Source organism: Euprymna scolopes, chromosome 10, assembly GCF_053919585.1.
Source record: "Euprymna scolopes isolate OS-2025 chromosome 10, ASM5391958v1, whole genome shotgun sequence".
NCBI classification, from domain to species: Eukaryota; Metazoa; Mollusca; class Cephalopoda; order Sepiida; family Sepiolidae; genus Euprymna; species Euprymna scolopes.
The window spans coordinates 122117335-122144589 of record NC_136491.1 but is presented as its reverse complement, the minus strand read 5'-3'; the positions used below and the strand labels follow the sequence as shown (position 1 = coordinate 122144589).

Genomic DNA, 27255 nt, shown 5'->3' with positions numbered 1-27255 from the left:
AACTGAAAGCCAAGCAGCTATTTTAATTCTCATGTGAAAAATGAGCTTTCAACAAAATTTAATTTTAAAATAGATCATTTCAAAATAGTTTCAGTAAATTGAATGTATACTGGATAGTAGAAAATTAGATTTTAATGCATTTGGTAAAAGTTATTGTGTGTGTGTGTGTGTGTGTGTGTGTAATGATATTATATATAAGATATAATTTTGTTTATAAAAGTTCAACATATATATTATCCACTTTGGAAAAGCTATTGAATTTTTAGTTCCATACATTTGAATTTATTTAATCAAAATATATATATATATATATATATATTGTCTCAACTTTTACCAATACTGCAAAATTGTCAATGAAGACAATGATAATAAAAAAGACGTGTTTATCTTCCAACAATGAACAGAAAACTTAATCAAGTTTACTTTTGTAATTTAAATTAGAAGCAATCTTTCCTTACATATTTTCAGAATTTTTTAGTTGTATCAACTTTAATAAAAACTTTATTATTGATCTGTAAAAATCCATAATCAGTTGACAATATTTATAATATCTTTTTTCTTAGACTGGTTCTCTGCAGCAAGGTTGGAATGATGACAGCAGTGGAGGAGGAAATACTGGAGGGGATTCACTCTGGCATGATGCTGACATGGGTACTTGGAATGAAGGATCTCAGGATAACAGCTCTTGGAGCAGCGCCTCAGGATGGAAGCCGAAAAGAAGTTATAAGGTAACGCATAGTTATGACATTACTAATTTTTATATTTCCTTAACTTCAGTTATAATGATAAAGGCCAGTCTAAATATAGCAGCCAACAGCTTTAATCTGTGTCATCATCCTATTTGGTTTAACATCTATTGTACATACTGACATGTTTTTGGTTATCCTTCTTCCTCTAAAGTCCATTCTTACTGTATACCATGATTTCTTTAGCATTCTCCCTGAACCTTTTCACTAACAATAAAAAAAAAAAATAAACATAAATCAAAATTGTGTTTTTAGTCATATGTATTTAACATCCTTTTTGTTTTTTAATTAAAAATGAGATTTTTCTTTATTTTAGACAATCGAACCATTACAGATCTATGGAGAGTTTATATCTTTATACTGAACTCTTTAAAAATTTAAGTAGATTACAAAATATTTTCGTTTGGTCGCTGGCTGCATGTAGATAAAGAGTTTGCCTTCGGTTCCAGTATCCATTGTATATACTGCCATCTTTCAGAGTTCAAATCTTGCTAGACATTGTTTTTCTTTTTGTTTTTGCTTTAAACATTCCAGTTATTTCTTAGTCGATCATCATAAACCTGAATAATGCACATGTTTATCTTCATTTAAAAAATTGTTTTATTGTGATTTAAAGATTTAAAAAACAATATTTTTTGGAAATGCCATAGAAAAAAGTTTTGCAGAATTGTTTTATTGTGATTTAAAAATTTAAAAAAAATTTTTCTTTTTTTTGAAATGCTATAGAAAAAGATTTTGCGAAATTGTTTTATTGTCATTTAAAAAAAATATATATATATATATATATATATTGTTTTTAAATGCTATAGAAAAAATTTTGCAAAATTGTTTTATTGTGATTTAAAAATTAAAAAAGAAAAAAAAACTATATATATATATATATATTGTTTTTAAATGCTATAGAAAAAATTTTGCAAAATTGTTTTATTGTGATTTAAAAATTAAAAAAGAAAAAAAAACTATATATATATATTGTTTTTAAATGCTATAGAAAAAATTTTTGCAAAATTGTTTTATTGTGATTTAAAAAAGAAAAAAAACTGTATATATATATATATATATATTGTTTTTAAATGCTATAGAAAAAAGTTTTGCAAAATTGTTTTATTGTGATTTAAAAAAGAAAAAAAACTGTATATATATATATTTTGTTTTTAAATGCTATAGAAAAAAGTTTTGCAAAATTGTTTTATTGTGATTTAAAAATTAAAAAAAAAAAAGTGTGTATATATATATATTTGTTTTTTGAAATGCCATAGAAAATAGTTTTGCAAAATTGTTTTATTGTGATTTAAAAATTAAAAAAGTATATATTTGTTTTTTAAAATGCTATAGAAAAGGGTTTTGCGAAATTGTTTTATTGTAATTTAAAAAAAAAAAAAAAAAAATTTTTTTATTTGAAATGCCATACAAAAAAGCTTTGCAATACCTGGCAATAGTGCTTACTTCCACTAGTAGATGTAGATAATAACTCCTTATCCAGAAGCTTCAGACAAAAGTCTGATTTACATTTCTGAATTTTTCAGATGAGGAGTGATTATTTATAATATTTAGTGTTATTTTCACAGGACAGTATCTAAACTTCAACTCCCACCATCCAAATAATGTAAAGAAAAGAATCATCTGTTGTCTACAACATCAAGCAAAAAGCAATGTGCATAACAGCAATACATGTCAAAATGAGACCGACAGTTTAAGAGAAATCTTCTACCAAAACAGCCAAAGAGCATAACATCAGCTCTAGGAAATCTGGACTAAGCATCAAAGGAGACAACCTGAAAACCACAGTTTGTATACCATATGTGAATGGCTTGTCCAAAAACATTTCAAGAATGTATAATCCATATGACATCAGGACAGTATTCAGAAACAATTCAACTTTCTGGAACATCTTGTGTGAATTAAGTGCCTTATGGAAAATATCAGGACTAAAAACTGTGTATAAGATTCTGTGTAAATGTGGAAAACTATACAAAGGTGAGACATGTCATCCACTAAAAGTAAGGTTAGAAGAACATCGAAAAGCCGTAATACGTGGAGAGATTGAAAAGTTGGATATGGCTGACCATTTTTGGAGAGGAATGGAAACCATCTACCCTTATAAGACAAAGTAAAAATTATAGACAGATGAACAGTGGAGAGTAAGACAATTCAAAGTAGTCCATATGCTGGGCGGCGATCAACTATTTAACCGACCTAGTATAGAATTTAACATGATATGGGAAACATTAGTCATAAATAATATATATAGTAAAAATAGTATTAAATAAAAATATATATGTAATAATAGTTATATATAGTAAGTAATAAGATTGTACATCTAAAAACAAAATAGGTTTATGGTTCCTAAAATTCATACTAGAATTGTCTGCAAGGACCCATGGCATAGTGGATAGAGTACTTGTTAAAATATGATTGCAAGACTTCTACCCTGTGGATGACATAAAGGATTCTGTTCGAAATTCTGTGCAGATTTTTGCATTTGACATTTGTGAAAATAACAACCAAGATGAGAACAGCAGTTTGTAGTATTCAAATAATACAAAAAGTTTGACTATTTTATTAGCCCCAAAATAAAACCTGTATGCTTCTAGAGAAAGGATGGTAGAAATTTATGCAGAAGACAAAACATTAGCTTTGCGCCTATCTGAATTCACCTTGAATTGTTGCATTATTATTGCATTTATACTACATTTCGAAATCAATAAACTTCCAGAAATACCAGAGTCCAGGGATCCTGATTGAGAATGCATCCCTCCTCTAGTTCAATTAAAATTGACAGTGAAACACATTTTTTGTTCATGGTGTGAATAATAGGTCTTGAAGTATATTGTAATGATCATAGAGGAGATTGTTGGCGATTTTAATAAAAATCTGATTTTTATGTAAATCTGTGTTCATGCTAACTGAATTGATTTATTCTATTTGACAGGGTGCTAACAAGTTTCCTGGTGGTGCTAATCAGGCTCCTCAAATGAGAGTAAAACTACTGCAACAGCTTACTGACATGGGATTCAAGGTAAACAGTTTTAGCATTTAAGATTGATTACTGTTGCCAGGTGTAAGAAGGTGCTGCTTAGATCACCCTTTCTTGCATTGACGCAATACAAAACTGATTTGTAAATCTTGGGGAGGCATGTCTCTTTCTCATAGAAGAGAAAGGTTGCTGGTCTTTTTCTGCTATCTTTATAGAAAATTGTAGCAATTTTATTCTTTTTAAAACAAATATTGTCTTAAAATAAGATAATTGTAAACTATATATTCTCATAGAACAAATGTCACTTTTTTAAAATATATGTATTTAAAATTGTATTGCTTTAAGCAATCAATATAATTTGATTTGAAACAGTTCATTTTAAAATAGGTAAAGTCTGAATTTATCTTAACAGTATCAGATTAATCACAAATCACTATTTTGTTGATCAGACAAATTCATTTTTTTTTTTTTAATGCATATGAAAGGTGATAACTTACGTACATACTTAGCCCATATAGATTATGTTAAACTGACTTGAAATTTATTTTTTTTTTTATTGTTTTCTAATACGTTTTGATTTCATTGCCTTTTTCAGAGAGATGATGCCCAGACAGCTTTGATCAGCAATAATATGAACTATGATAGTGCCCTTGGTAAGTTTATTTATAGTCTTATTTCAATTTTCTTATTTTGTTTTGCTGGGGATGGGGCATTCTACAATATATACGAATCTGTATAGAAGGAAAAATAAAACAGACAAAAAAGTTTCATTATGGAAATGGATTTGTTTCCGCAAGTTCTTTAAATACATGAAATGGATTTGTCCTGCAGTTTTTTTTTTTACTCCAGAAACTTTCCTGTGAATAAATTATATATAATTATAAAACTAAAATTGTCTTGCTTGAGCAGCATTGAAAACTGTCAATCCAGTCTACAGCTTCTGGTTTAAAAAATTCTGTGCATGCGTAAGTAAATAAAAATAAAGCTTTTTTTAATCAACAATTTTTTTGTAAATAAAAACATTTTTTTTTTACATCGACATTTTATATTTTATGAATTTTATTTGTATTTTTCATTGCAAATTGGAATCGTTTTCAAACAAAAACTAAACAAATATGTTTATGATTTAATGTCTTTTATATCTCCTATATGATATTTTGATTGCAGAAATTTCCCTCTGGACTAAAGTACCGTAGGTTTGCAACAACAGATGCTGCATACAAATTTATGTCTAGACTATTTGTCACTATCTTATGAAACTTTAGAACACCATTTTAGACACATTTAGTCGTTATAATAAAATCCTACATTACATCCTAGGAGCAACATCATCACAATCACAACCATCTTTAGGGGAAGTAGTTTGTGTTTTTCCCTCTAAATAGCAAGTCCTCCTACTGCCCCACTCATCACCAGAAGGAATTTTGCATTTCTGACAGATCTGGGGTTGCACCCTTATTAACTGGATTCTATACTCATAGACATACCATGAGCTTCCATTTCCAAATTCAAAAATAATAAATTCACCCTTCTCACATTCTGCCAAATCTCATTGGCTGACAGCTTACAATTCATACATTCCAGAATCTAAATCTTATTACAAAAATAAATGCTCCAGAAATTTACAAATATGGCGTCTCTCTACACAAGACAATTGTTCTTATACAGTTACGCTATCATGCTAAATCTTTCGTGTTTACATACGTCGTACATCACGTTATTAAATATTGTTTTTCGACACATTGGTAGATGCTGATAAGCAATTATTACATCTTTTTTTTTTTTAAAGCTAGATAAATCTTTTTTTAGTACGCTTTACTAAAATTCTTTCTTTAGTTACGCTAAATTAAAAAACTATAAAACAGCTTAAGTGATTACTATAACAGACAAACCAGAAATTGACAGTATGCTTTGGAAGCCTTTTAACTATCTATTCATGACTATTTGATTAAAAAAATCTTTCTTTTTTATGCTAAATAAAAAAAAAAATAAAATGGATTAAGTGACTAATATAGCCGAGACTCAGATTTTGATGAAAACTTACACAGTTGCTTGACTAACATTTAATCATAACCAGAAATTGACAGTTCATATACTTTCAAATCTCCTTATGTGTGATTTTGAAGCCTTTAAACTGTCTATTCTTGACTATTTGCATAGCTTGTACATGTGTGTGTGTGTGTGTTTAGTTGTGTGTGTGTATGTGTCTGTTCGATACAAATCAATCTAATACTTGCGTCAACCAGACTCAGACACGGCAATGCATGGCCGGATGGGTACAGTTAGTATTCTATAATTGACAGTTTAAAGACATTAAAATTACTCAAAACAGCTTGTCAAGTTGTTGAAACCGTGTTAATAAAAAGAAACTACTATCAACACATAACATCTACCTTTTTTATAAATATTTTTTTTAAAAATTGGTTTGCGTTAAAAATTTAAAAAAATTGTGCAAGATTGGAGATTGAGTGACAAAATGATATGTAAAGTTCCATGTCTACACTGATAAACAGACACATTAGACCGCTTGGAAGACAACATTCAATGTGTTATTGTGAAATACAACCTAATTTAATGTGTAGAGTTCGTTCAAATTGGTCCTAGATTATGCCATATACAGGTGAACCATGAGGATCATATGACCAAAATTGTATTTAAATTATATTATTATATATATTAAATTATAAATATATTATATTATATATATTAAATTATAAATATATTCTATTATTATATATATTAAATTATAAATATATTATATTATTATATGTATTAAATTATAAATATATTATATTATTATATGTATTAAATTATAAATATATTATATTATTATATGTATTAAATTATAAATATATTATATTATTATATATATTAAATTATAAATATATTATATTATTATATATATTAAATTATAAATATATTATTATATGTATTAAATTATAAATATATTATATTATTATATGTATTAAATTATAAATATAATATATTATTATATGTATTAAATTATAAATATAATATATTATTATATGTATTAAATTATAAATATAATATATTATTATATATATTAAATTATAAATATAATATATTATTATATATTAAATTATATATTATTATATATTAAATTATAAATATATTATATATATATTAAATTATAAATATATTATTATATATATTAAATTATAAATATATTATTATATATATTAAATTGTAAATGCCAAAAATTAATCTTTAGAATAAACCACATATTTGTATGATAAAAATGTTTTTCTGTGATTTATTTTAATTTAAAGAGAGAGTGAGAAGAAAGTCAATACCATCCCAAGAATTTCACAAATATTTGTATGTTTGCTTGAAAGCAACTGCAGTAATCATAATTGCTAACTAGTTATACTAACAGTTTTTGGATCTTTGTTTGAACATAGTAGGAGCAGCTGTAACTTGAAATTTCCAGAGATTTAATAATATAACAAATACTGATCCAATAGTCATAAATGTTCCAGTTTATTATTAAAAATGCTCTAATTAGAATGATTCTATATTTTTTCTTTGTGTATTTTTAGCTGATTTACGACAAGGTGCTACAACCATGAAGAAAGATAACACTGAGGATGTATTCCAGGGTGATACAAAACGCAAATTATCTGGAATGGTTGACTCGTCGAGTGGCTTAAATGATGAGATATCTGATAATCAATCCGAAAGTGGTCATTTCGTGCCGAATATCTCCATGCAGAATACTTCATTCCAAAATGCTCAAAATCAGTTATCTGGTCAATCCCTGCCCCTTTCCCTCAAGCCGGGCTCGACTCTGCCACAGCCAGGTATGACCATGAACCCCGGTAGTCAAAATGCAAGCCTTCAACAGAAACTGATGCACAAGCTAAACCAACAGCAGCAACAACAATCACAGCAACAACAGCAGCAGCAACAAATGCAACAACAGCAACAGTCGCAGCAAGCCTCGATGCAAATGAACCACCACCACCAGCAACAGCCACAACAGCAGCCCCAGGTACAGTCTCATCCGCAGCCAGCAATGAATTCCTCACAGGGGCCAGTTGGGGGCCGAGGAGGAAATGGCACCAACACCAGTGCTGGTGGAGCTGGTGGAAGTACTGGTACCGGTAGTGGTGGTGGAACAAGTGCCAGTGGCACAAACCAACTCCCAACCAACAATAATACTGTGCAGCAACAAATGGCGCAACATCAAATCTTGCAACAGCTGCGCATGGCCGTCCAGGCTGGGCTTATAAGTCCACAGTTGCTGAACCAGCAGTTGCCTCCTCCAATGCTTGTGCTCTTGCAGCAACTTCTACAGATGCAGTCAGGCCTACAGCAGCTGGTGACCCGGCAGCAGATCCTACAGCAACAGAGTAAGGGTGGCGGCTGTGGGGGTAGCAGCCGGCAACAAATGGACCAAACTCTTCTTACAATCAGCAGATTCAAACACCAAATGCTTCAGCTGCAGCAGCAGATTGCTCAGGCCCAACAGAACCTTCCGAAGCCAGCAACTGTGCTTGAACCAATTGAGGCTTTCTCTCCACTTCAAAACGACATGGCCAACCTAGCCATCTCTACTTGCTCACAATCCCGTCTTCTCAATCAATGGAAACGTCCGTCTCCTGAAAAAGATGCCAATATTCCTGATAACATGATGAACAAGGCTGTAGGTTCAAAACCTGTCCATCATCCCATGTCCAGTTCAAATCTGGGAAGGTACGATCTAAGTCTAGGTCTCAGTGATTCCACTTGGTCAAATGTTCCAACTACATCATCCCAAAATTGGCCAAATGTATCTCCTATTGGAACAAATAGTCAGGCCGAACAGTCCAAGGACAATTCTGAGGTGAAGGAATCTCAATCTGCTAGCTCTTCTTCAGCCTCTGGATTCAATCTAAACGACATGATTCCAGAATTTGTGCCTGGCAAGCCTTGGCAAGGAATCACAGGTGCCAAAAGTGTGGAGGATGACCCCTACATTACACCTGGGAGCTTTTCTCGCTCGCTCAGTGTCAACACTATCAAAGATGATTACTTGACCAACTTTCCTTCAACTATTACCAAATCCAGTCCAATTGTCACATCCGAACCCTCTGGAGGAACCTGGCCTATGAAAGACTTTCCCAAGACCAGCAACTCATCTCAACCAATTGTTGGTGGAGGAAGCCAAAAGAGCTGGACCCCGTCTGAATCTGTAACCACCCCCACCAGTTTCACTTCTGAGGTCTGGGGTGTGCCTTTGCAACCAAAATCCAGTGGCAATTCTGCTCGCCCACCCCCTGGCCTTGCTCACAACAAAACTACTTCAACATCAACATCCAACTGGAGCTCTAATTCGTTTTCTGGTAGCCGTCAGGCATCGTGGTCTGGAAGATCAAATGAACCCTTCACCTCAGGTAAGTACTAACTGAGCCAAAATGTTTCTAAAAATTCAACATTTTTCACTTAATATTTGAGCCTGTTTAGCAGTTCAAAATAATAAAATTTGACTGTTAAAAATTCTACTAAATATGTATGTACTATATTAATGAATTATTAACATATTTGAATATTAGATGCAAAACTATTATTGGCAATATTTTTATGTGCTTGCTATCAATTAAAATGAAAAATTTGTAGTATAAAAACTTTGGAACATTATTTGTGCTTTCATGGTGCACATTTTTTTTCTCAAGTCTTCTCTTCACATCATATGTTTAGAAAATCTCAGTGATACCAGTGTTAAAATTTCCCCTATTCCCTTAAATGACTACTAGTTTATACCTGCTCCTTGAATGATGTTGGTACACTACCTAGATATGTCAGCTGCCATCTTTATCTAGTTTCTAGTACTTTATAGCTAGTACAAAAAAATTTGTGAAATTATGTTGAAAAAATATGCTAGCTAGTATTTGCATGAGAGTAAGTAACTATGATGAATATATTATGTTTTAAATACATTTTTGTGGATTATTAAAAACAAAAGAACAAACGGTCACTTAGTTTTTAAAAAAAATTTAATGTTTTTTAGGTCATCTTAATTTATAAAATATGTATCAAATTAAAAAAATTCCTTTAGACTAATGTGAGATTCAAATTTGCATATTGACATTGTAAAAACTACTGCTTCAATAATGGGAACACTGCCTGTTCATTTTTTGTAAAAAGATGTTTAGTTGACTCCATTTTAGGAACTGGTACTACCAGATCTTGCTTCCTGACCTAACACCCCTCAATGATTGATGTTATTTATTTTTTCCTTTCCCTTTGCAAAACTCAATCATGTTCTGCAAAGTCAAAAACAAAAACAAGTTTTCCACTACAAAGCAACCAAACCAAACACCATGAATAAATAGTTGAAGGTATAAACGAATTTGCAACATAAAAAACATTTACCAAAATGACTGGACTGGATTCGGTATTAAATACCCCCCCCCCCCCCAAGGGTTGATATACCACAGAACAAAACAACGAAACCAAACTATTTTCGTAAAAGTTCTCAAATAGATATTTCTACTTGGATTGAATTTAGCGGCTAACAAAATGTACATTCAAGAGATGAATATTCAGAATTCATTTTCTATTTTAGATTGTTTATGCCCGATAAAGATAATGCATTATGTTTATTCAGTATGAAAATGACATTCACAAAAGATAAACACTTCTACTTTTTACACCATTTACTTAACCTGTACAGCAGAATCATGTAAACACAGATTCTAATTAAACCATTGAAATTAAATGACATTGGTCAGCACTAAATGAGTGACCATTTGAAAATATTAAATGTTCTATGTGTGAGGGCTCTTTGCTTATGCAAGCATTATTTTTAGTCATGCTGGATTTCTTGCCACAGGACTTAGAAATGCTGATTACTTCACTCTTTGTGCAAAGACCCTTACACTGGGTATCAATTGTCTCTTAAGACTAAACAGGAGTCTCCTACTTCAGACAGACAGATACCAAATCTCCAACTCATAGCTTCTCTATATCTCACTCCCTATCACAAATTGTTACTTTTCCAACCCGTTTCCCTGATCAGGAAGAACAACATGCATCACTTTTAGATCTGTTTTTGACCACAGTTCCTGATGATTGTATAACGAAAGCCGACAGCCCACTTGGGAACGCTGATCATGCAGTGATAATTGTTGAAATCGCCCTAAACTCTAGACCCAAAACTGAAGAGCCAAGGCTCAAAACGAGATATTATAAAAAGGCTGACTGGGAAGCCATCAGAGATCTTATCAGAGACGCCCCATGGGGAAATATTTTTTCTCTTCCTGCTGAACAGTGTGCAAACGAGACCACTGAATGGTTCAAAACTGCAATCGAAGTGCATTTTCCCATGCGGAAATTCTATAGAAAGCCCCACTCTCCCCAATGGTTTACTTCGACTTGCGCAACTGCCATTGCTCAAAGGCAGCATGCATTCCGCAGGTTTAACCGACATAAGTCCAGTTCAAACAGACAGAAGTACATAGAAGCTAGAAGTAACGTTAAGAAAGAAATAGCGACAGCTAAGAGGGAATTTACGGAAACCACTAAAAACGCATCGAAGCACAAAAACTAGGAACTCGTGACTTCTGGAAAATCTACAACAGTGTAGTAAATAATGGGCAATCAACAATTCCCCCACTAACCAACAATCACGAGGTTGTTTGCTCAGCAACCGAAAAAGCTAACATGCTTGCCAGTCGGTTTGCCTCAAACTCCACACTGGACCCTCTAAACCACCCCCTACCTCAATTTCCTATGCGGACAGACGCCACGCTAGACGATCTGAAAATCACCCCTGCTCAGGTGCATGCTATCATAAAAAACCTTGACACTTCAAAAGCATGTGGACCCGATCTCATCCTAGCTGTGCTATTAAAAAAGTGCTCAGCCGAAGTAGCTTTGGTTCTCTCCAAACTCTACAACAAATGCCTTAATGAATCTTGCTTTCCGGGCTGTTGGAAAACTGCTTCTGTGGTACCAGTATTCAAGAATTCTGGCGAAAGAACTGACCCATTAAATTATCGCCCTATTAGCCTCCTCCCACTTTTTGCCAAAATATTTGAGACCTTAATTAACCATGCTCTAGTCCAGTACCTTACAAATGCTAAACTTCTGACCGACCAACAATATGGATTTAGACAAGCCCGTTCCACAGCAGACATCCTCACTATAATCTCTGAACGCATATACCATTCACTGGACAAAGCGGGAGAGGGCAGAGCGGTAGCTCTAGATATATCTAAGGCTTTTGACAGGGTATGGCATGAGGGTCTCCTCAGGAAGATTAGATCATACGGTATCACTGGTAGAATACTTAACATAATTAAATCCTTCTTAGATAAGAGAAAAATCCAGGTTGTCCTCGACGGTCGTACATCTAAACAATATGATATAAATGCAGGAGTGCCCCAGGGTTCTATCCTTGGACCTCTACTGTTCCTTATATTCATTAATGACCTCCCCGACAAAATTGCCTCCGAGATGGGTATATATGCTGATGACACCACACTCTATAGCAGGCACGACGGGAAAGCAAATGAACATATATCTGAAGTAATGGCAGAAACACTAGAGGATGACCTCCAATCAGTAGTGGAATGGGGACAAAAATGGATGGTCACGTTCAATGCCGCCAAGACTAAACTGGTTTCATTCAATAATTACAAGAAACCTTCTCTACCACCTATAGCAATGGCCAACGACTCTTTATCTGAGAGTACGTCTTTCAAGCTCCTTGGCCTAACGTTCACAGGAAACATGAGTTGGAACAATTACATCGAGGGCATTGCCAGGGCCGCTGCAAGGAAGGTGGGCTCTCTCTACCGTGCTAGAAAACTACTAACACCCGAAAGTATCCTGTACCTTTATAAGGCAACCATTCACCCATTATTGGAGTATTACTGTCATATTTGGGCTGGTGCATCGGCTACTAGTCTCTCGCTCCTTGACAGGGTTCAAAAGAGAGTCGCAAATCTGATCGGCCCTAAACTGGCATCTAAGCTTCAGCCTCTGTCCCATCGACGAAACGTTGCATCCCTCTGCCTGTTCTACAAGTATTTTAGTGGTGAATGCTCTGATGAACTGCAAGCACTTGTGCCCCCACGACGTGAACACCCTCGACAGACCCGACAAGCTGCAAAATCCCACCCCACACTGTAGAGATCCCTAGATGTAAAAGATCTTTCTACTCCAGTAGTTTCTTCCCCAGAACCGCTAGACTTTGGAATTCCATTCCAGGTCACTGCTTCCCCAACTGTACTGACATGCAGAAGTTCAAGTGCAACGTGAACCAACATCTTGCTGGCCAAATCCCTACATAGTACCCCAGTAGTTGTTTCGCCTGATAGTAGCCCCCTACACCAAAGTGGCAATGTGCCTTGTTTGGGGTAAAAAAAAAAAAAAAAAAAAAAAAAAAAAGTAATAGATTAAAAATGCTTCTAGCTGTAATTATAAATGTGTCTAACTCTTAAGGACATTGCTTAACCTGAAACGACTGTGGATAAAATGTGCATTGAAAGTTTGTAAACTATTTTACTGGTTCATATTTTGGTTTCACAAAATGATTCATTCTCTTATGATCCATTTTCTATTTTATCAGACAATACAATTTACGTGCTTTTAAATATAATTATCCTCAACTAACAAAAAACACCACAATTATAATATTGCTAAAAGTTGCATATTTCTTTATAATAATAAAAAACTAATACTGATTAATATTGAAAAAGAACTAAATGGATGACTATTCTCATCATAATGGTTTGGTTGATGTTACCTCAGACCATGTTCAGTTGCATTTTTTTGAATGTGGGAACCTTCTTGTCAAACTTGGGAATTTGTGTAGAATTTCAAACTGAACACTATTTATATTATTTAGATTAATTGGACAATTATTCTCATCTTAGGTGTTATCTGCACAACCTTCATCAGGTGTTAAAGTTGCTATTTATTTGACAGGGAAAAAGGGAGGTAGCACTGCACTTGGAGATTTTTTTTTTTTTTTTTTATACATGGAGTTCACCACTTATCAAGGCCCAAGGGCCACTTGGGGATGAGGGTTATTGTGTGTACAGTAATCAATGGGATAGTGTGGTAATAGTATTGGAGAATTGACAAAGTGTCATTACTTAAGGGGGTGGTTCATCAGGAATTTGTTTGTTTTGGACTTGAAGACATCCAGGTTGAAGTTGGGAGGGAAACAGGCAAGCAGAACAGAGTTCCACAGGCGTGCAGTTCTAAGAAAGAAGCTTTGTTCATGGAATCTACGTTTTGATTTAGGCACAGATAAGGAGTGGGGGAAATTATTGACGGTGGTTTCAGCTAGTCGGGCGTTTTTTGAAAAAGATTGGTGAGGGGGGACCAGAGAATGGAGCTCAGACGAGCACTTGCCATGGAAATAACGATAGAACAAAGATAGGCTCGCTACGTCTCTTCTGTGGGAAAGAGGTTGCAGGGAAAAGAAAAGGGCATCCCTCACTAAGCCACAAAGTCTATTTTGTACTCTGTCAAGGAAGGATAGGCTGGTTTTAGCAGCTCCTGCCCAGATGTGGCAGCAGTACTCCATCCTTGGATGTACTTGGCTTTTATATAGATAGAGAATTGCATCATTAGTGAGATATCTTCTGGAGCGGTAGAAGGATCCCACCATTTTCCCAGCGACCTTGGCCACAGACTTAATGTATCTGTTCCATTTAAGATCAGGAGTAAAGGTCAAACCCAGGAGCTTATCAAATTCTGGGGCCTCCTTTAGACGAGAGCCATCCATTTCAATTGATGCCAGATGGGGATCAGAGCGTTTATGATGTAGAGATAGAAGCTTGGTCTTAGATGCATTAAAGGTAACTCGCCACCTCTTCCCACACTGTACCACGCGCTCAAGATCAGAGGAGAGAGAATCAGAGAGAACATCATCATTTACGGCCTTTGATGTGTTACCATAGATAGTCGTGGTATAAATTTTAACTTATTATGATAAAATTTTTAATTAAATCCATCAACCAATTTTAAATTCTCAGAAACATTTATGAAACTTTGAAAATTCAGAACTGAGCACTATTTAATCAATGAGAGTAGATTGTTCTGACTCCATCAGACATAAATGGGTGTATTAAATACTCTGTCTAGTTTTAAATTCTGTACAGGTTCTCAAGTTTAACTAGAACACTCTCAAGTTCAAAAAGATGAAGAAAATACAAAACATGAATATAGCATCCAAAATGAGAATAATAGTTGGAACAATTCAAATTATTAATCCTTATCTGAAAAATATCTTAATTAAATCTATTCTTGTTTAATGTTAAATATATTACATGTTCTAAGTATTTATTGACTGCTTAGTTTATTTAATTAGTTTAGCTATTATAATGAAAAAGAAAAGGTAAGGAATTTGATATTATTCTAACATCATTCTTTATTTAATCCATGAAGTTAGTTTGCTTTTGTTACTCTGATTGAATAAGTTTTACATAACTCTTGTATTGTTAGTACCTCCTATACTGTCTAGTGAATTTTCAACCTTCAGAAGACTTTTATTTAAAACTGATTAACTTAGCACTTTTATCCGTTGCGCAACAAATACAAGATGAGAACGGTAGTCCGAATAATCCAAATTATCAATCTTCATCTAAAAATTTTAGAACATAAATATTATTTGATATAATTATGAACAGAGTTGAGTTTCTATAATTTTAATCAAACTTTTGATTAACAGATTTATCTTAAAATGTCCGTCGTAAAAAAAATTATCTTTTTTAAATATAGGATTAATATGCCAGAATTAATGAAATAATTTATCTTTTGTACGAAATTTTAATCCGAAGATTAAATATTCAAGTTTTTATTGTGCATAGTACATGACTTTATTTGCCTCCTATTCAGCATGTATGCTAATTGAATATTTTTATACATTCCTTTTGTTGTAATATAAATTGCAATTGTTGTTTAACATTCTGTATTTTTGTAAGAGCTTAGTTTCTGTTCTATCTCTTGTTTTTATTCTGATTCAGGACTTCACTTGCATTAAAGAATTGCTATTTAGTAGAAAAAGCCTAAGTCTTAGAACAATGCTCTTAGTAGGTTTCAAATATGTTCTTTTCTAATCTGATTTTTATTTTATTTTTTTTTGTTTGTTTTCATAAATCACTTGGCCTGTTTTTACTTTAGTAAAGGGAGCTAACTTGGCTTCTTTTTTTTTTTTTATATAGATATTTTCGACAATTTTGTTGGTACTAGTCTGTACCCCACCCCTATAAAAAAGAAAATCTTTATGGTGTGCATACCTGCGGTGGAAAGAAAATATTGCACATCAAGAATCATTTAAATTGATGAAGTAGTTTTATTTTTATAAAGAAAATTATTTTTAAGCGAATATGGGTTTTTCCAATGCCCCCCCCCCCTCCTCATAGCTTTCTAAAATCTTGCAAAGGCTGTAACGTTTACGGGGAATATGAACTGGAATAGATACATTGAGAGCATTTCCAAGGCTGCTGCAAGGAAGGTTGGCTCCCTCTACCGTGCTAGAAAACTATTTACGCCTGACAGTATCCTATACCTCTATAAGGCAACCATTCGCCCATGTATGGAGTACTGTTGTCACATTTGGGCTGGTGCATCTGCTGCTTGTCTCTCGCTCCTGGACAGGGTTCAAAAGAGAGTTGCCAACCTGATAGGTCCTGAACTGTCATCTAGGCTTCAACCTCTGTCCCATCGATGAGATGTTGCATCCCTCTGCCTGTTCTACAAATACTTTAATGGTGAATGCTCTGACGAACTGCAAACATTTGTACCTCCCCGACGTAACTACCCCCGACAAACCCGACAAGCTACTAAGTCTCATTCCTTTACAGTAGAGATCCCTAGGTGCAAGAAAGCCTTTTACTCCAATAGTTTCTTCCCCAGAACTGCGGGTCTTTGGAACTCCCTTCCGGGATTCTGCTTTCCCAACTGCAATGATATGCAGAAGTTCAAGTGTAATGTTAACAAACATCTTTCTACTCTTCTCCCTTCATAATGACCCCCGCTAATTAAGTCCCTAATAGTAGCCCCCTGCTTCAAAGTGGCACTGTGCCTTGTTTGGGGTGAAGATTGAATAAAAAAAAAAATAAAAAATAAAAAAACTATTATGCACTGACAGTGGTTTGTTGGTATAAATTTTTGACTACATCTAGTTGATTCATGGTGGTTAAAATAGCAGTATGCTTGCTACATGCAATAGCAGCTAAACAGGTTAAAGTAAACCATTGGGAACTTTGGAATTTTCGCATTTGGATTTTTTACTCAAATGTGCATCTCTGAGGGATTCCCAGTCAGCCCGTGGGTAATATCTTGTTTTGAATAACAATGTTTCAGTTTAAGATCAGAGTTTAATTGTTTTGAACAAAGATTTCTTATACATTTTTATTTTCCCCTTTTTACATTTTATTTTAATTATTTATCTCATTGGGAGAAACAAAGAAAAATTACACTAAAAATGCAACTCTAGTGACTATTTTTGGGAATTAATCAATAAATAAAAATTTAAGTGTCAATAAGTATAAGTTATCTCCCTTATTTTACCACCTTAAGGTATAAAAGGGCTATTCTTTTATAATTGGGCCTTGTTGTAATTACTCAATGTCAGCTTAAGCAGTTTGATAATAGTTGGAGAATACTGATTAAAATATGAAGACTTGGAAACACAAACCAAAAAGATGTCAACTGAAAGAAAAACATTTAAATCTGATGTTTCTTTAGTGGCAGCATTCACAGTTGTAGGTGTTTTACACTGTTGAATAGATTATGGCACTACATCTTCAGTTTAAAAACAAAATTATTCAGTTTAATTTTTCAGACTCCATAATTTGCAGAGTTAATAATACTATTTAAAACCCAAACCTTGGTTGTCTTAACTTAAAATGACTATAGACGAACCTATGCTAATTCATGTTTCTTTCTGCTCGTTTTAAGTCCTGTTTATATCTTATGCTCTTTCACTGCTGTGTAAAATGTTTAAAAGTGGCATAAAAAAATATGTGTGAACTTTGAACTCCAAATCTTTTTTTTGTCACCAGTACCAAGTCATCTTGATCAACAAATGGCAAGGAGTAAGTGTTTTACATTTTTTCATCTCAGGCTTTAATTTTTTATCCAATTTTAAGACAACCTGTTGCCTTCTAATCACAATTAGATTCTAGTATAGATTTTATTTTTTTGTAAGTGATTTTCTTCTATATATGCATGTGAAAGAGAAGATGTTAGACATTTGTTAAATGCAAGCACAATAAGACATGTTTTTTGCTCGCTCTCAATAGCATGCTTTTTTGAAGGATATACATAAAATGTAAATTATGCTAATAAGGATTTATGAAACAGTTTGAATCTGCTTTATGCACATGCTTCAAATAGAGCAGATTGTTGTTAAGAACTTACATCTCCCCAAGGCCATTTTGCTTGGAAGTCATACCTTTATTTATTCATATATGTATATGAGAGAGAGGTTATAACAATATAAATTAAATTTATATAGGTTGGAATGATTCCCAAAAGAGACCGAATTTCAGTTACAAAGGGCAAGCTCAATATTTTACATTATATAGAGATCATATATATATATATATATATATATATATATATATATATAACATTCTGTGACCAAACACGGAAGACTTTGACCACGTGGCAGCATGTCACATCAGAAGAAAAAACATATCTGTATTTTTCCTGATGAAGACTTTGTCGGAAATTTGAATTGTATATAAATATTCGTATTATATGGATTCATTGGACTGTGATTTTCAAAACGTTTTGGTCAATGTTCTTCAAGTGTATCCTGTCAAACTCAGGAATGTTTCTATTGTACATGGGAATTTGGATGGAATTTCAAGCAGAACCCTTTATTTACTTCACGGGGGTAGTGTGCTCTTTTTCCATCAGCCATGATTGTATGGAGGTCTCAAGTAATTCGCAATTGTATTTTTTCGTTGCCCATACTGAGGATTGAACCTTACAATTGATTTTTCCAAATACTCTAACTACTGGGCTACGGGTCCTTGTGGACAATTCTAATACGAATTTTAGGAGCCTTAAACCTATTCTTATTTCTAGTTGTAAATATCACTATTTATTACTTATTATTACTATATTATATTAACGTATTTCTCTCTCTCTCTCTCTCTCTATATATATATATATATATATATATATATATATATATAATGTTTTTATATATAGAGAGATTAATATATTGTAATAAATAGTAATTGATAATAAATAGTTGTAACAACTAGAAATAAAAAATAGGTTTAAGGCTCCTAAAATTCGTATTAGAATTTTCCGCAAGGACCTGTGGTGCAGTGGTTAGAGTACTTGGAAAAATCAATTGTAAAAAGTGATATAATCCTGAAGGTTGAAGGTTCAATCCTCAATGTGGCCGACAATTGCAGATTACTTAGGACCTCTATCCAGTCATGGCTGACGGAAAAAGAGCGCACTACCCTCGTTAAGTAAATAAAAGGTTCTGCTCGAAATTCCATCCAAATTCCCGATTTTGACAGAAACATTTGCGAGTTCGACAAGATACACCTAAAGAAGGTCGGTGGTTACATCGATTGAAACGCTGTGAAATTGACGCTCAAGATGAGAACAGTAATGTGAAGAATACAAATAACCAATCCTGTCTCAAAAATTTAGAAACGTGAAATAAATATCTTTATTAAAAAAGAATCTGCATCATGTTTGGTTTCTAATTGTTTTTAATTTTCAAAATATCAGTGCTTCAAAGAGAGGAAATATTGCAATATATACATATATGTGTGTATATTTATAATAATTTGTACTAAAACAAAATTCTTCTCTTTAGAACAATGGCACATAACGTAAGCAATATTAAAGTTCCGCCACATGCAGAATTTAAGATAAGAAACAAAAACAGTATTGGAAGCTTATTGGTTCATCTGTCACTTCAAAACGAAGATTTAACAATGATTGTGAAAAATATCCAAAGAGTCAAAAATCACCAGAATGCAAATAAAAACCAATCTGAAGGAAAAAGTCAAAACTCAAACATCGGTTACTTATAGCTTCTATACCAATCTTTTAGGATGGACAGGTGGACAGGTTTCTAATTCTGCTGCTTTTTTTTTGTTTGTTTTTTTTTTGCATGTAGCAAACTTCAATTCTCTCTCTTCATGTCTTATACAAATCAAAATGAACCTTTTAAATTTTAACTGAAAATTACTTTTCCAACATAAGTTTTTATGTGCAACAGATATGACTTCCACAGTTTTATTGAAATGGTTAGAGTTTCAATATACAGATAAGATAAACCTAAAAATAATATTCATCTACACTCATCTTTCCTTTAATATATTACTTTTTAATTTAATTAATCAACTAATATCACTAGGCAATAAATATTTAACATCAGTTGTCAGGTCAGTTAAAAAGATTTTTTGTATTTGTACAGTATCTCTGTGTGATATATTGAGTCTGTTTATTATTCACTAAAAAATTACAAAAGCTTTGATTTTAAACAATCTAATATTTTTGTAAAATAGTGTAATTTAACTTAATATGATCTTATGTATCATTGTAGTGTATTCTTATTTGGAGTTTCTTCAGATTTTCTTGCACGGTTGTAGAATTGGATGGGCTGACTCGTAGAATTCCAAAATATCAGATTCAGACCTTGTTTCTTACATTAAAAAAATCTTACCCCAAAGGTTCTTAACCTTCCTACCAGTCTGACTCTGATTCCACAACCTTGGTTACCAGCACATAGTTCAGCCAAACATATCAATGTTTGCTAAATTAATTTTATACTTTTGTTTCAATTGCATTTATATTGATTTAATTCAATTAGCTAAATATCTGAAAAATTTTTTTATTCATATGAATGAATATAATTTTAATGTTTTTTTTGTTTTTTTTTACTCTCACATTCAAAAATTAAATTTTTTTTTTCTTTCTGAATAAGCATGATTATATTAAAAAATATTATTCAATCAATAACCTCTGCCTATTCGTTAGATAAATGTAACATTAACACATGTAACCTGTTTAAATTTTCAAAATATTAAACTCTATGAAGAATAAAAATCAAAACTATTTAAAATGCTTTTCGCAGTAATATTTGTTAGATTGATAGGTTTTTCAACATTTCTTGTGAAGTTACAAGTGAATAAAATTTTAAACTTTTAACAATATAAAATCAAACATTTTTTTAATTTCAATTGTTTAAAAAATATTTTTTGTTTTCCTCATTCTAGTCAATTCATCTGCTTCATGGGCTGCAAGCACCTGGTTGGTTCTCAGGAATCTCACACCTCAGGTAAATTGTCTAACAAATCTGTTCAGAACTTCTGAGTCAGTCTAATTGTTGATTATTGTTATGTTATTATATGCAACGGTGATGAGTATTCAGCAATTTTTTCTGGGGTTTGAAAGAGATTTTTTTTTTTTAACCAGCTCTGACACCTGGAATTGTAAGTGAAATTTTCTACCACACATTTTTTGTATATTGTTCCTTGAATGAATATTTTACAATAGATTTTTTTATCTACCTTTTATTTATGTATATCTAATGCATACCATCAATTAGAAACATGTTAAACTGAATATGATGATAATGAATAACTTATTTTTTAACCGAAACCTACATGGGGTTAGGGTTAGCTCTAGCTTTGTGATTAATGTTCTGCTATCATGTTTAATTAATGAAATGTAAAGCTTCCATTCCCAACAGCTAATTCACAATCTTCCCTACCTTTCTGTCTGGGTAGTGGAAGCATATTGGTGAACAGCTGACGACAAGAACAGCCATCAAGGACTTGGCTGATCTCTCAGGTCCACAGCTGATTGGTTTACAATAGTTGAATTAGAATTGGCTAGCCGTCTTGTGAAACCTTGTTCAGGACTGCTGTACAAGAACCCTAACTCAAGATGTCAGACTCTGACCAACCAGAGTGAACACCATAACAACAACAATAAAACAAAGGCTCCTTTCTCTCCCCAAAAATCCTGTAAAATATCCTTTTTAATCACAAATATAAAGTCTGAATCAAATACATAAAACCTTTTCAAAGACTTTTTGTACCAGTGGTTCTCAATGTTTTCTTTCACATACCTCTGAAGCTATGACTCTGTTGCAATCAAATGTTTTGATGCACTATTTTCTCTTGATGTAAATAGTTTAGAATAGAGTGATTGGCCCATCAACCAATAAAATGGCTTAGTGTATGAATACAGTTTGGACTATTCCATCAAAGTGCCCAAACGGTTATTTGTTTTCCTCGCCTATTGAACTTTGGCGTTAGATCATACCAGGAATACTTAGGCCAGTCCTGTTCAACTCACCAACCTAGAATGGAACCCGTCAGATGCGTGATACCCCATATACCTATCCCCTGTAAAGGTCACTATTGGAAGTGTTTAATCCATTTTCATTTGTGCCAAAATAAACGTATTTACTGTCAAATGCCAATGTTGCCTACTCTTTCTTTTCTAATGCGAATCAGAGGGACATTCTGTTTCAAAATATGATTTGGAAGGACTATCATCCTCATCTAAAACATTAATTAGAATGCTTACAGATATCAATCATTTTAATCTCATGCATTTAACTTCACTATTAAAAATCATATTTAAAAAAAAATTCCCTGTTTTTTTCTTACTATCATTTAATTTCTATCACTTTATTTCATCTTATATTAATGCTTTATCTTATCAAACATCCTTTTATCATGATAGAATCTAATATAAAATATTCTTATTTATATCATATATATACATTTTCTTTCAGATTGATGGCTCCACTTTGAAAACTTTGTGCCAACAGCATGGGCCACTGCAATTTTTCTACCTGATTCTCAACCATGGCCAAGCTCTTGTTCGCTATTCCTCTAAGGATGAAGCCATAAAAGCTCAAAAAGCCCTGAATACCTGTGTGCTTGGGAATACTACCATTCTAGCTGAGTTTGTCTCTGAACGCGAAGCTAATCATCTGGTTGAGCAGAGTTCAACAACAACGGCTACACCCCCTTCCACTAGTCAATGGTCACAGTCTTCTCAGTCCGATTACAGACCCCCACCCCCACCACAGCCAGGGGCACCCCCCCAATATAGCAGCCGCAACGAAAATACACATTGGAATATGCCTGCCTCTGTATCATTTGGAGGGTTCCCAGGAAATGCCATGTGGAATGCTAGTCTCTGGGGAGGAGTTCAACTTGAAGATCCTGGTTCTGCTCCTTTGTTGGGCAATATTCTTGGGGGAGATTCCATGTGACTTTAAAGCCAGAATTGTTCACCCCCTTCCAAATTCTCATCTCATACCTGCCCATTCTCTTTGTGATCTCTAGTTTTATTGTTTTTTTTTTTTTATCACTTTTCTAAAATTGCACACATATACGCTCACATGTGTCTGTACGATCCCCTTTGCCCCTTTTATTTAAAAACAAAAATTATTCTTAAAAAAAAAAAAAAAAAAAAAAAAATTCTTCCTGTGTTAAACCAGATCTCGTAGTGATGAAAAAAAAAATCCATAATTATCTTGCTTTTTAAACATAAAACAAAAGGATTATGAAAAATAAATATAAAAAAAAAACAGGAAAAGATCTGATAACCACCCAGCATTAACAACAAAAAAAGATGTGAGAAAAGCAAAACAAAAAAAATTATTCCAAAAGTTGTTTAAATATTCTATAATCGACCAGGTGCAATCAGTGGTTGTCTAGTCCGTCTCCCCCCAAAAAAGAGATGGTTGCAGTTGACGACCATAGGTAGTCATAAACATTTGTGATGTGATATTTAAACTTATGCCTAGTTTTTTCAAATTTTTAATTTTTTTATGTCCAATGCAATGGAAATGTTACTAGTTTCTATCTACTGCAGCAACAGCATTGGATGCTGGTGGCAGAGAGCGGTGCTTACCAAATTCTACTTAGACATGAGTAATCCAACATCTTGAAGAAAAGATAACAAAAAAAAAAAATTAAAAAAAAAAAAATGAAGTGAGGTGAAATCTTGCTCTGATGATGCTGATTCTTCATTGCTTTCCAAATCTCTTGCAGAAAGCAGTCAAGAGAAAACAAAGGAGAAACAATAAAGAAGAAAAAAAAGCAAACACAAATCGAAAAAGAAAAAGAAAAAAAAAATCACAAGACACTATATATATATATATATATATATATATATATATATATCCAAATTCCTGGCTACAAGTTTGATATTTATCACCAAATTTCTTTCCGTTAAAATTTAATTAAAAAATTTTATTTCTTTTACAAACGTGTGCTGAACTAAATCACCTCTTAACACACATCTCTCGCTTATATATATCTAAAAAATATATAAACAAAAAAGAAATTTTCCAAAAATCAGATTTTAGCAAATTTCACAGAAGTCATTTCCATGAAAATCTATTTGGTTGGAGTTGTTCTTGTCCCTTACTCCATTACATTTCTCTCATTCAAGTCGTAGAATTTTATCGATTTTAAAGTTTTGTAATATGCTGAACAAAGTGTTCTTTTCTGTGCCAAAAAAGAAGAAAGTTATATCATTTGTTAGTTTCCTTTTTTATTCTAGTTTATCGTAAGTTAATTTTAAGTAAACAAATATTACTAACAGCTAAAAGACATATTTTTATATTACCCAAATCATAAAACCACCTAAGAATATATAACCTTGCTGATATTAAGAATTAAGTTTCTTTTACTTAAAAAAATTTTTTTAAAAAGCTAACAACTTCTTAGTATTGTGTAAATTTGCAACATATATCTATTGACATAAGTATCACAAAAAAATCTGTCAAATTTAGGGCCGCATTTAAAAAGTTTAAATGTCTGAAACTATGAAAACGTTTTCTAAAAACATTCCTCGGTTTCATTATGCCAAAAAAATAATTGTAGACTTTGCAAGTTGTATTGATCAAAGCCATTCACCAGTAAAAGTTATCTGCCTCTTTGCAGCTACAAAAATGTAAAAAAAAATCAGGAATTGTGATCACAGGAGACAAATGTGTGGCAGTAATAACAGTAAATAGCTGACAAATCACTTAAGAGGTTTTAAGGTAAGAACCCTTTTTCAAGTCTCTTGTGTATAAAAAGATGCCACTGTTGATCAAACAATAGCAACAAAATGCTACTTATTATCCAACCTTTTTTTTTTCTCACTTTTATTGATTTTCACTGCAGAATATTTTACAGATAGAAAACAGTTCCTTTTTCCTTTTTTAAAAAAAAAAATTATTATAATTTATCATTTTATCAAGGCTGCTAAATCTAATCATTTATTCCAATTTTCAAACATTCATTATCCTGTAAATTTTATTTTGAAGATAAAAAATACTAATATTTTTCTTTTTATTAATCAAACTGATATTGCGTATTATAATTTTAAAGAATTTATTTCAAGCATTGTGATAGCATAAAGTGGAAAAAAAACAGAAAAATCTTTAAAAAAAACAAAAACATTTGGGATATTTGACATTTAAAGATGAAAATAGCAATGCCAGATATTTACATGCATTTTTATTGCAAATGTTCAATTGTCTCCTGCAATATTAAGTGATTTTGTAATTTTCATATAACTTTGTAATATTTCTTCAAAAATGTAAAAACAAAAGACAAAAAAACTAAAGAAAAGAAATGCTGGGGATGGGTGGGTGAGTTGGTATGCAAGCCTTTTATTTTTCGAATGACTAAAATTAATTTTGATTATTACTTTAACAACCATAATTTAACTTGTCCAAAGAATAAAAAACAAAAACAACAAAAAAACGAAATATGTATTGTAGAGTGTCTTACATAATAGAAATCTGTGAAAGATGTGAATCTAAAGAAAATAACAAAATTTGTAGCCAGTCATTTTTTTTTTTTTTTTTTTTTTTAACTTTTCTCATTTTTCCATGTAAGATTTTCCAACTTGTAAGGGTGCAAAATGTGCAACACTTCATTTCTCGATCACCTAAATCAACTTCTTATGCTCTAAGTTCTCGGTAACAATTTTCATAGAGTTACCGAATTTTAAACGATGCATCATCAGTTTAAGCCAGTGTGTTTGCTGCTGTCTTGGTTTTGTCCCTCAAAGAACCTGTCAGTTCTATTCAATGAAAAAAAAGTATTTGAGCAAAGAAGAAGGGGGGGGCAGTCTAACAAATGTCATCATACTTCAGTACTTAATGAAAAAAAAAAAAAAAAAATGAAATTAACTGCTATTGACTTCTTTTTATCGACAAAATATTTTATGTTATTACACCTCACTCATGATTTAGTCATAAAAATATTTCCACGATATGTATTGATGAGAGAGATTACTAACGACTTGATAAAACAAAGAAATCAATTTTCCCTTAAACAAATCTTTAAAAAGAAAATATTGGGAAACAAAAGCCCTCACTTCCACCCCATCCAAAAAAAAGTTTGTATTTTGAAGAAGCAAAGATTTAATTTGGAGGAAAAAATATTTGTGAGAGAATTTCATTTTTAAAACTAATTAGACGGAAAACAACAACCTGCAAGCAAATTTAAAGGAAACTCCCGCCCCCAAACCTCAAACAAGGCAGTATCACTATTCTGCTACAAACTGGCAAGTGGCAGCTCAAAGTCAGTTTCATTCTTACTACTGCTGAGTCTGTTAAAAACCAAAATAAACAATTCTCTCTCTTTTCTTTTTCTTTTACGACAATCAATGAGAAGGCCTTGTTAGCTTGCCAGTCAGGCTGTGTGTTGTCTATGTCGTATCATTATAACATTATAATAGCACCTATTATAATAAGGACAAATTAAAACAAAAAACCAAAAAAAGAATGACAAAATGAAAAATAACAAAACCCTTTTTGCTGCTGAAGAGGCAGACTTATCACAAAATAACCGCCGCAAACCACCACCGCTAAAAATCCAAAACTGCCTCTTCTGGCCCTTCATGCCCACCCCCACTTTTTTGTATACTCTTGTTTATAATTTGTCTGTCATTTTGCCATGCTAACACTTCACTATTATTGAACTGTTTTTCTACTGCTCTCAGTACTCGTCTTTTATTTTATTTATTTACTTTTTTATCTGTGAATGATAATGATATAATAATTCTATGATAATAATTAACTGATGTTTTCCTTTTTTCTGGGTTGTGGATCAATCATGGGTGGGTGTTTTATATCGCCATAGGAACTTGTGTACGGACTTGACACATTCCAGTATTAGAAATGGCAGCTTTTTCTCAGGTCGTAGCACTCACAGTAGCAATTGCAGATTGTTGTGTTTTTTTTGTATATATAATGTTTAGTTGTGCTGATTATGGGAATGAGTTTTTGAAGATAAAAAAAAGTTAAAAAAAAAAAAAAAAAAAAAAAAAAAAAAAAAAAATTACTCAGCTGTTCAGTATTGGGTTGGACATATATAGATATTTATAATAAAAAAAAATTGTATTTTTTTTATATTGTGTGCTCCCACCCTCCTCCCCAGGTTCAACAATTGTTCCTGTAAGAGTGGAGTAAAAAAAGAATTAGTAAATTGGTCCTACAATTAAAATTGGAAATACAAGCCATAAAAACAAAAATAGAGTTTGAAAAGGGAACAAACT

At 32.4% G+C, this 27255-nt stretch overlaps 1 protein-coding gene across 12 annotated transcripts in view; it reads left to right on the top strand.

Moving 5' to 3' along the window:
• Window positions 1-27255, top strand: part of LOC145286261 (trinucleotide repeat-containing gene 6C protein-like) — a 143939-nt gene that overhangs the window by 89797 nt on the left and 26887 nt on the right. For 9 of the 12 annotated variants that reach the window (XM_080135087.1, XM_080135085.1, XM_080135093.1 and 6 more), the window contains 7 exons: window positions 564-728; window positions 3679-3765; window positions 4319-4376; window positions 7284-9119; window positions 17751-17783; window positions 20946-21007; window positions 22478-27255. The exon at window positions 22478-27255 is cut by the window's right edge and continues 26887 nt beyond it. In XM_080135087.1, the coding sequence (XP_079991213.1) occupies window positions 564-728; window positions 3679-3765; window positions 4319-4376; window positions 7284-9119; window positions 17751-17783; window positions 20946-21007; window positions 22478-22963 (2727 nt within the window). In that variant the 3' untranslated portion in view covers window positions 22964-27255. The remainder of the gene's footprint in view (window positions 1-563; window positions 729-3678; window positions 3766-4318; window positions 4377-7283; window positions 9120-17750; window positions 17784-20945; window positions 21008-22477) is intronic. The other 3 variants (XM_080135091.1, XM_080135083.1, XM_080135088.1) reach the window with 1 other exon arrangement.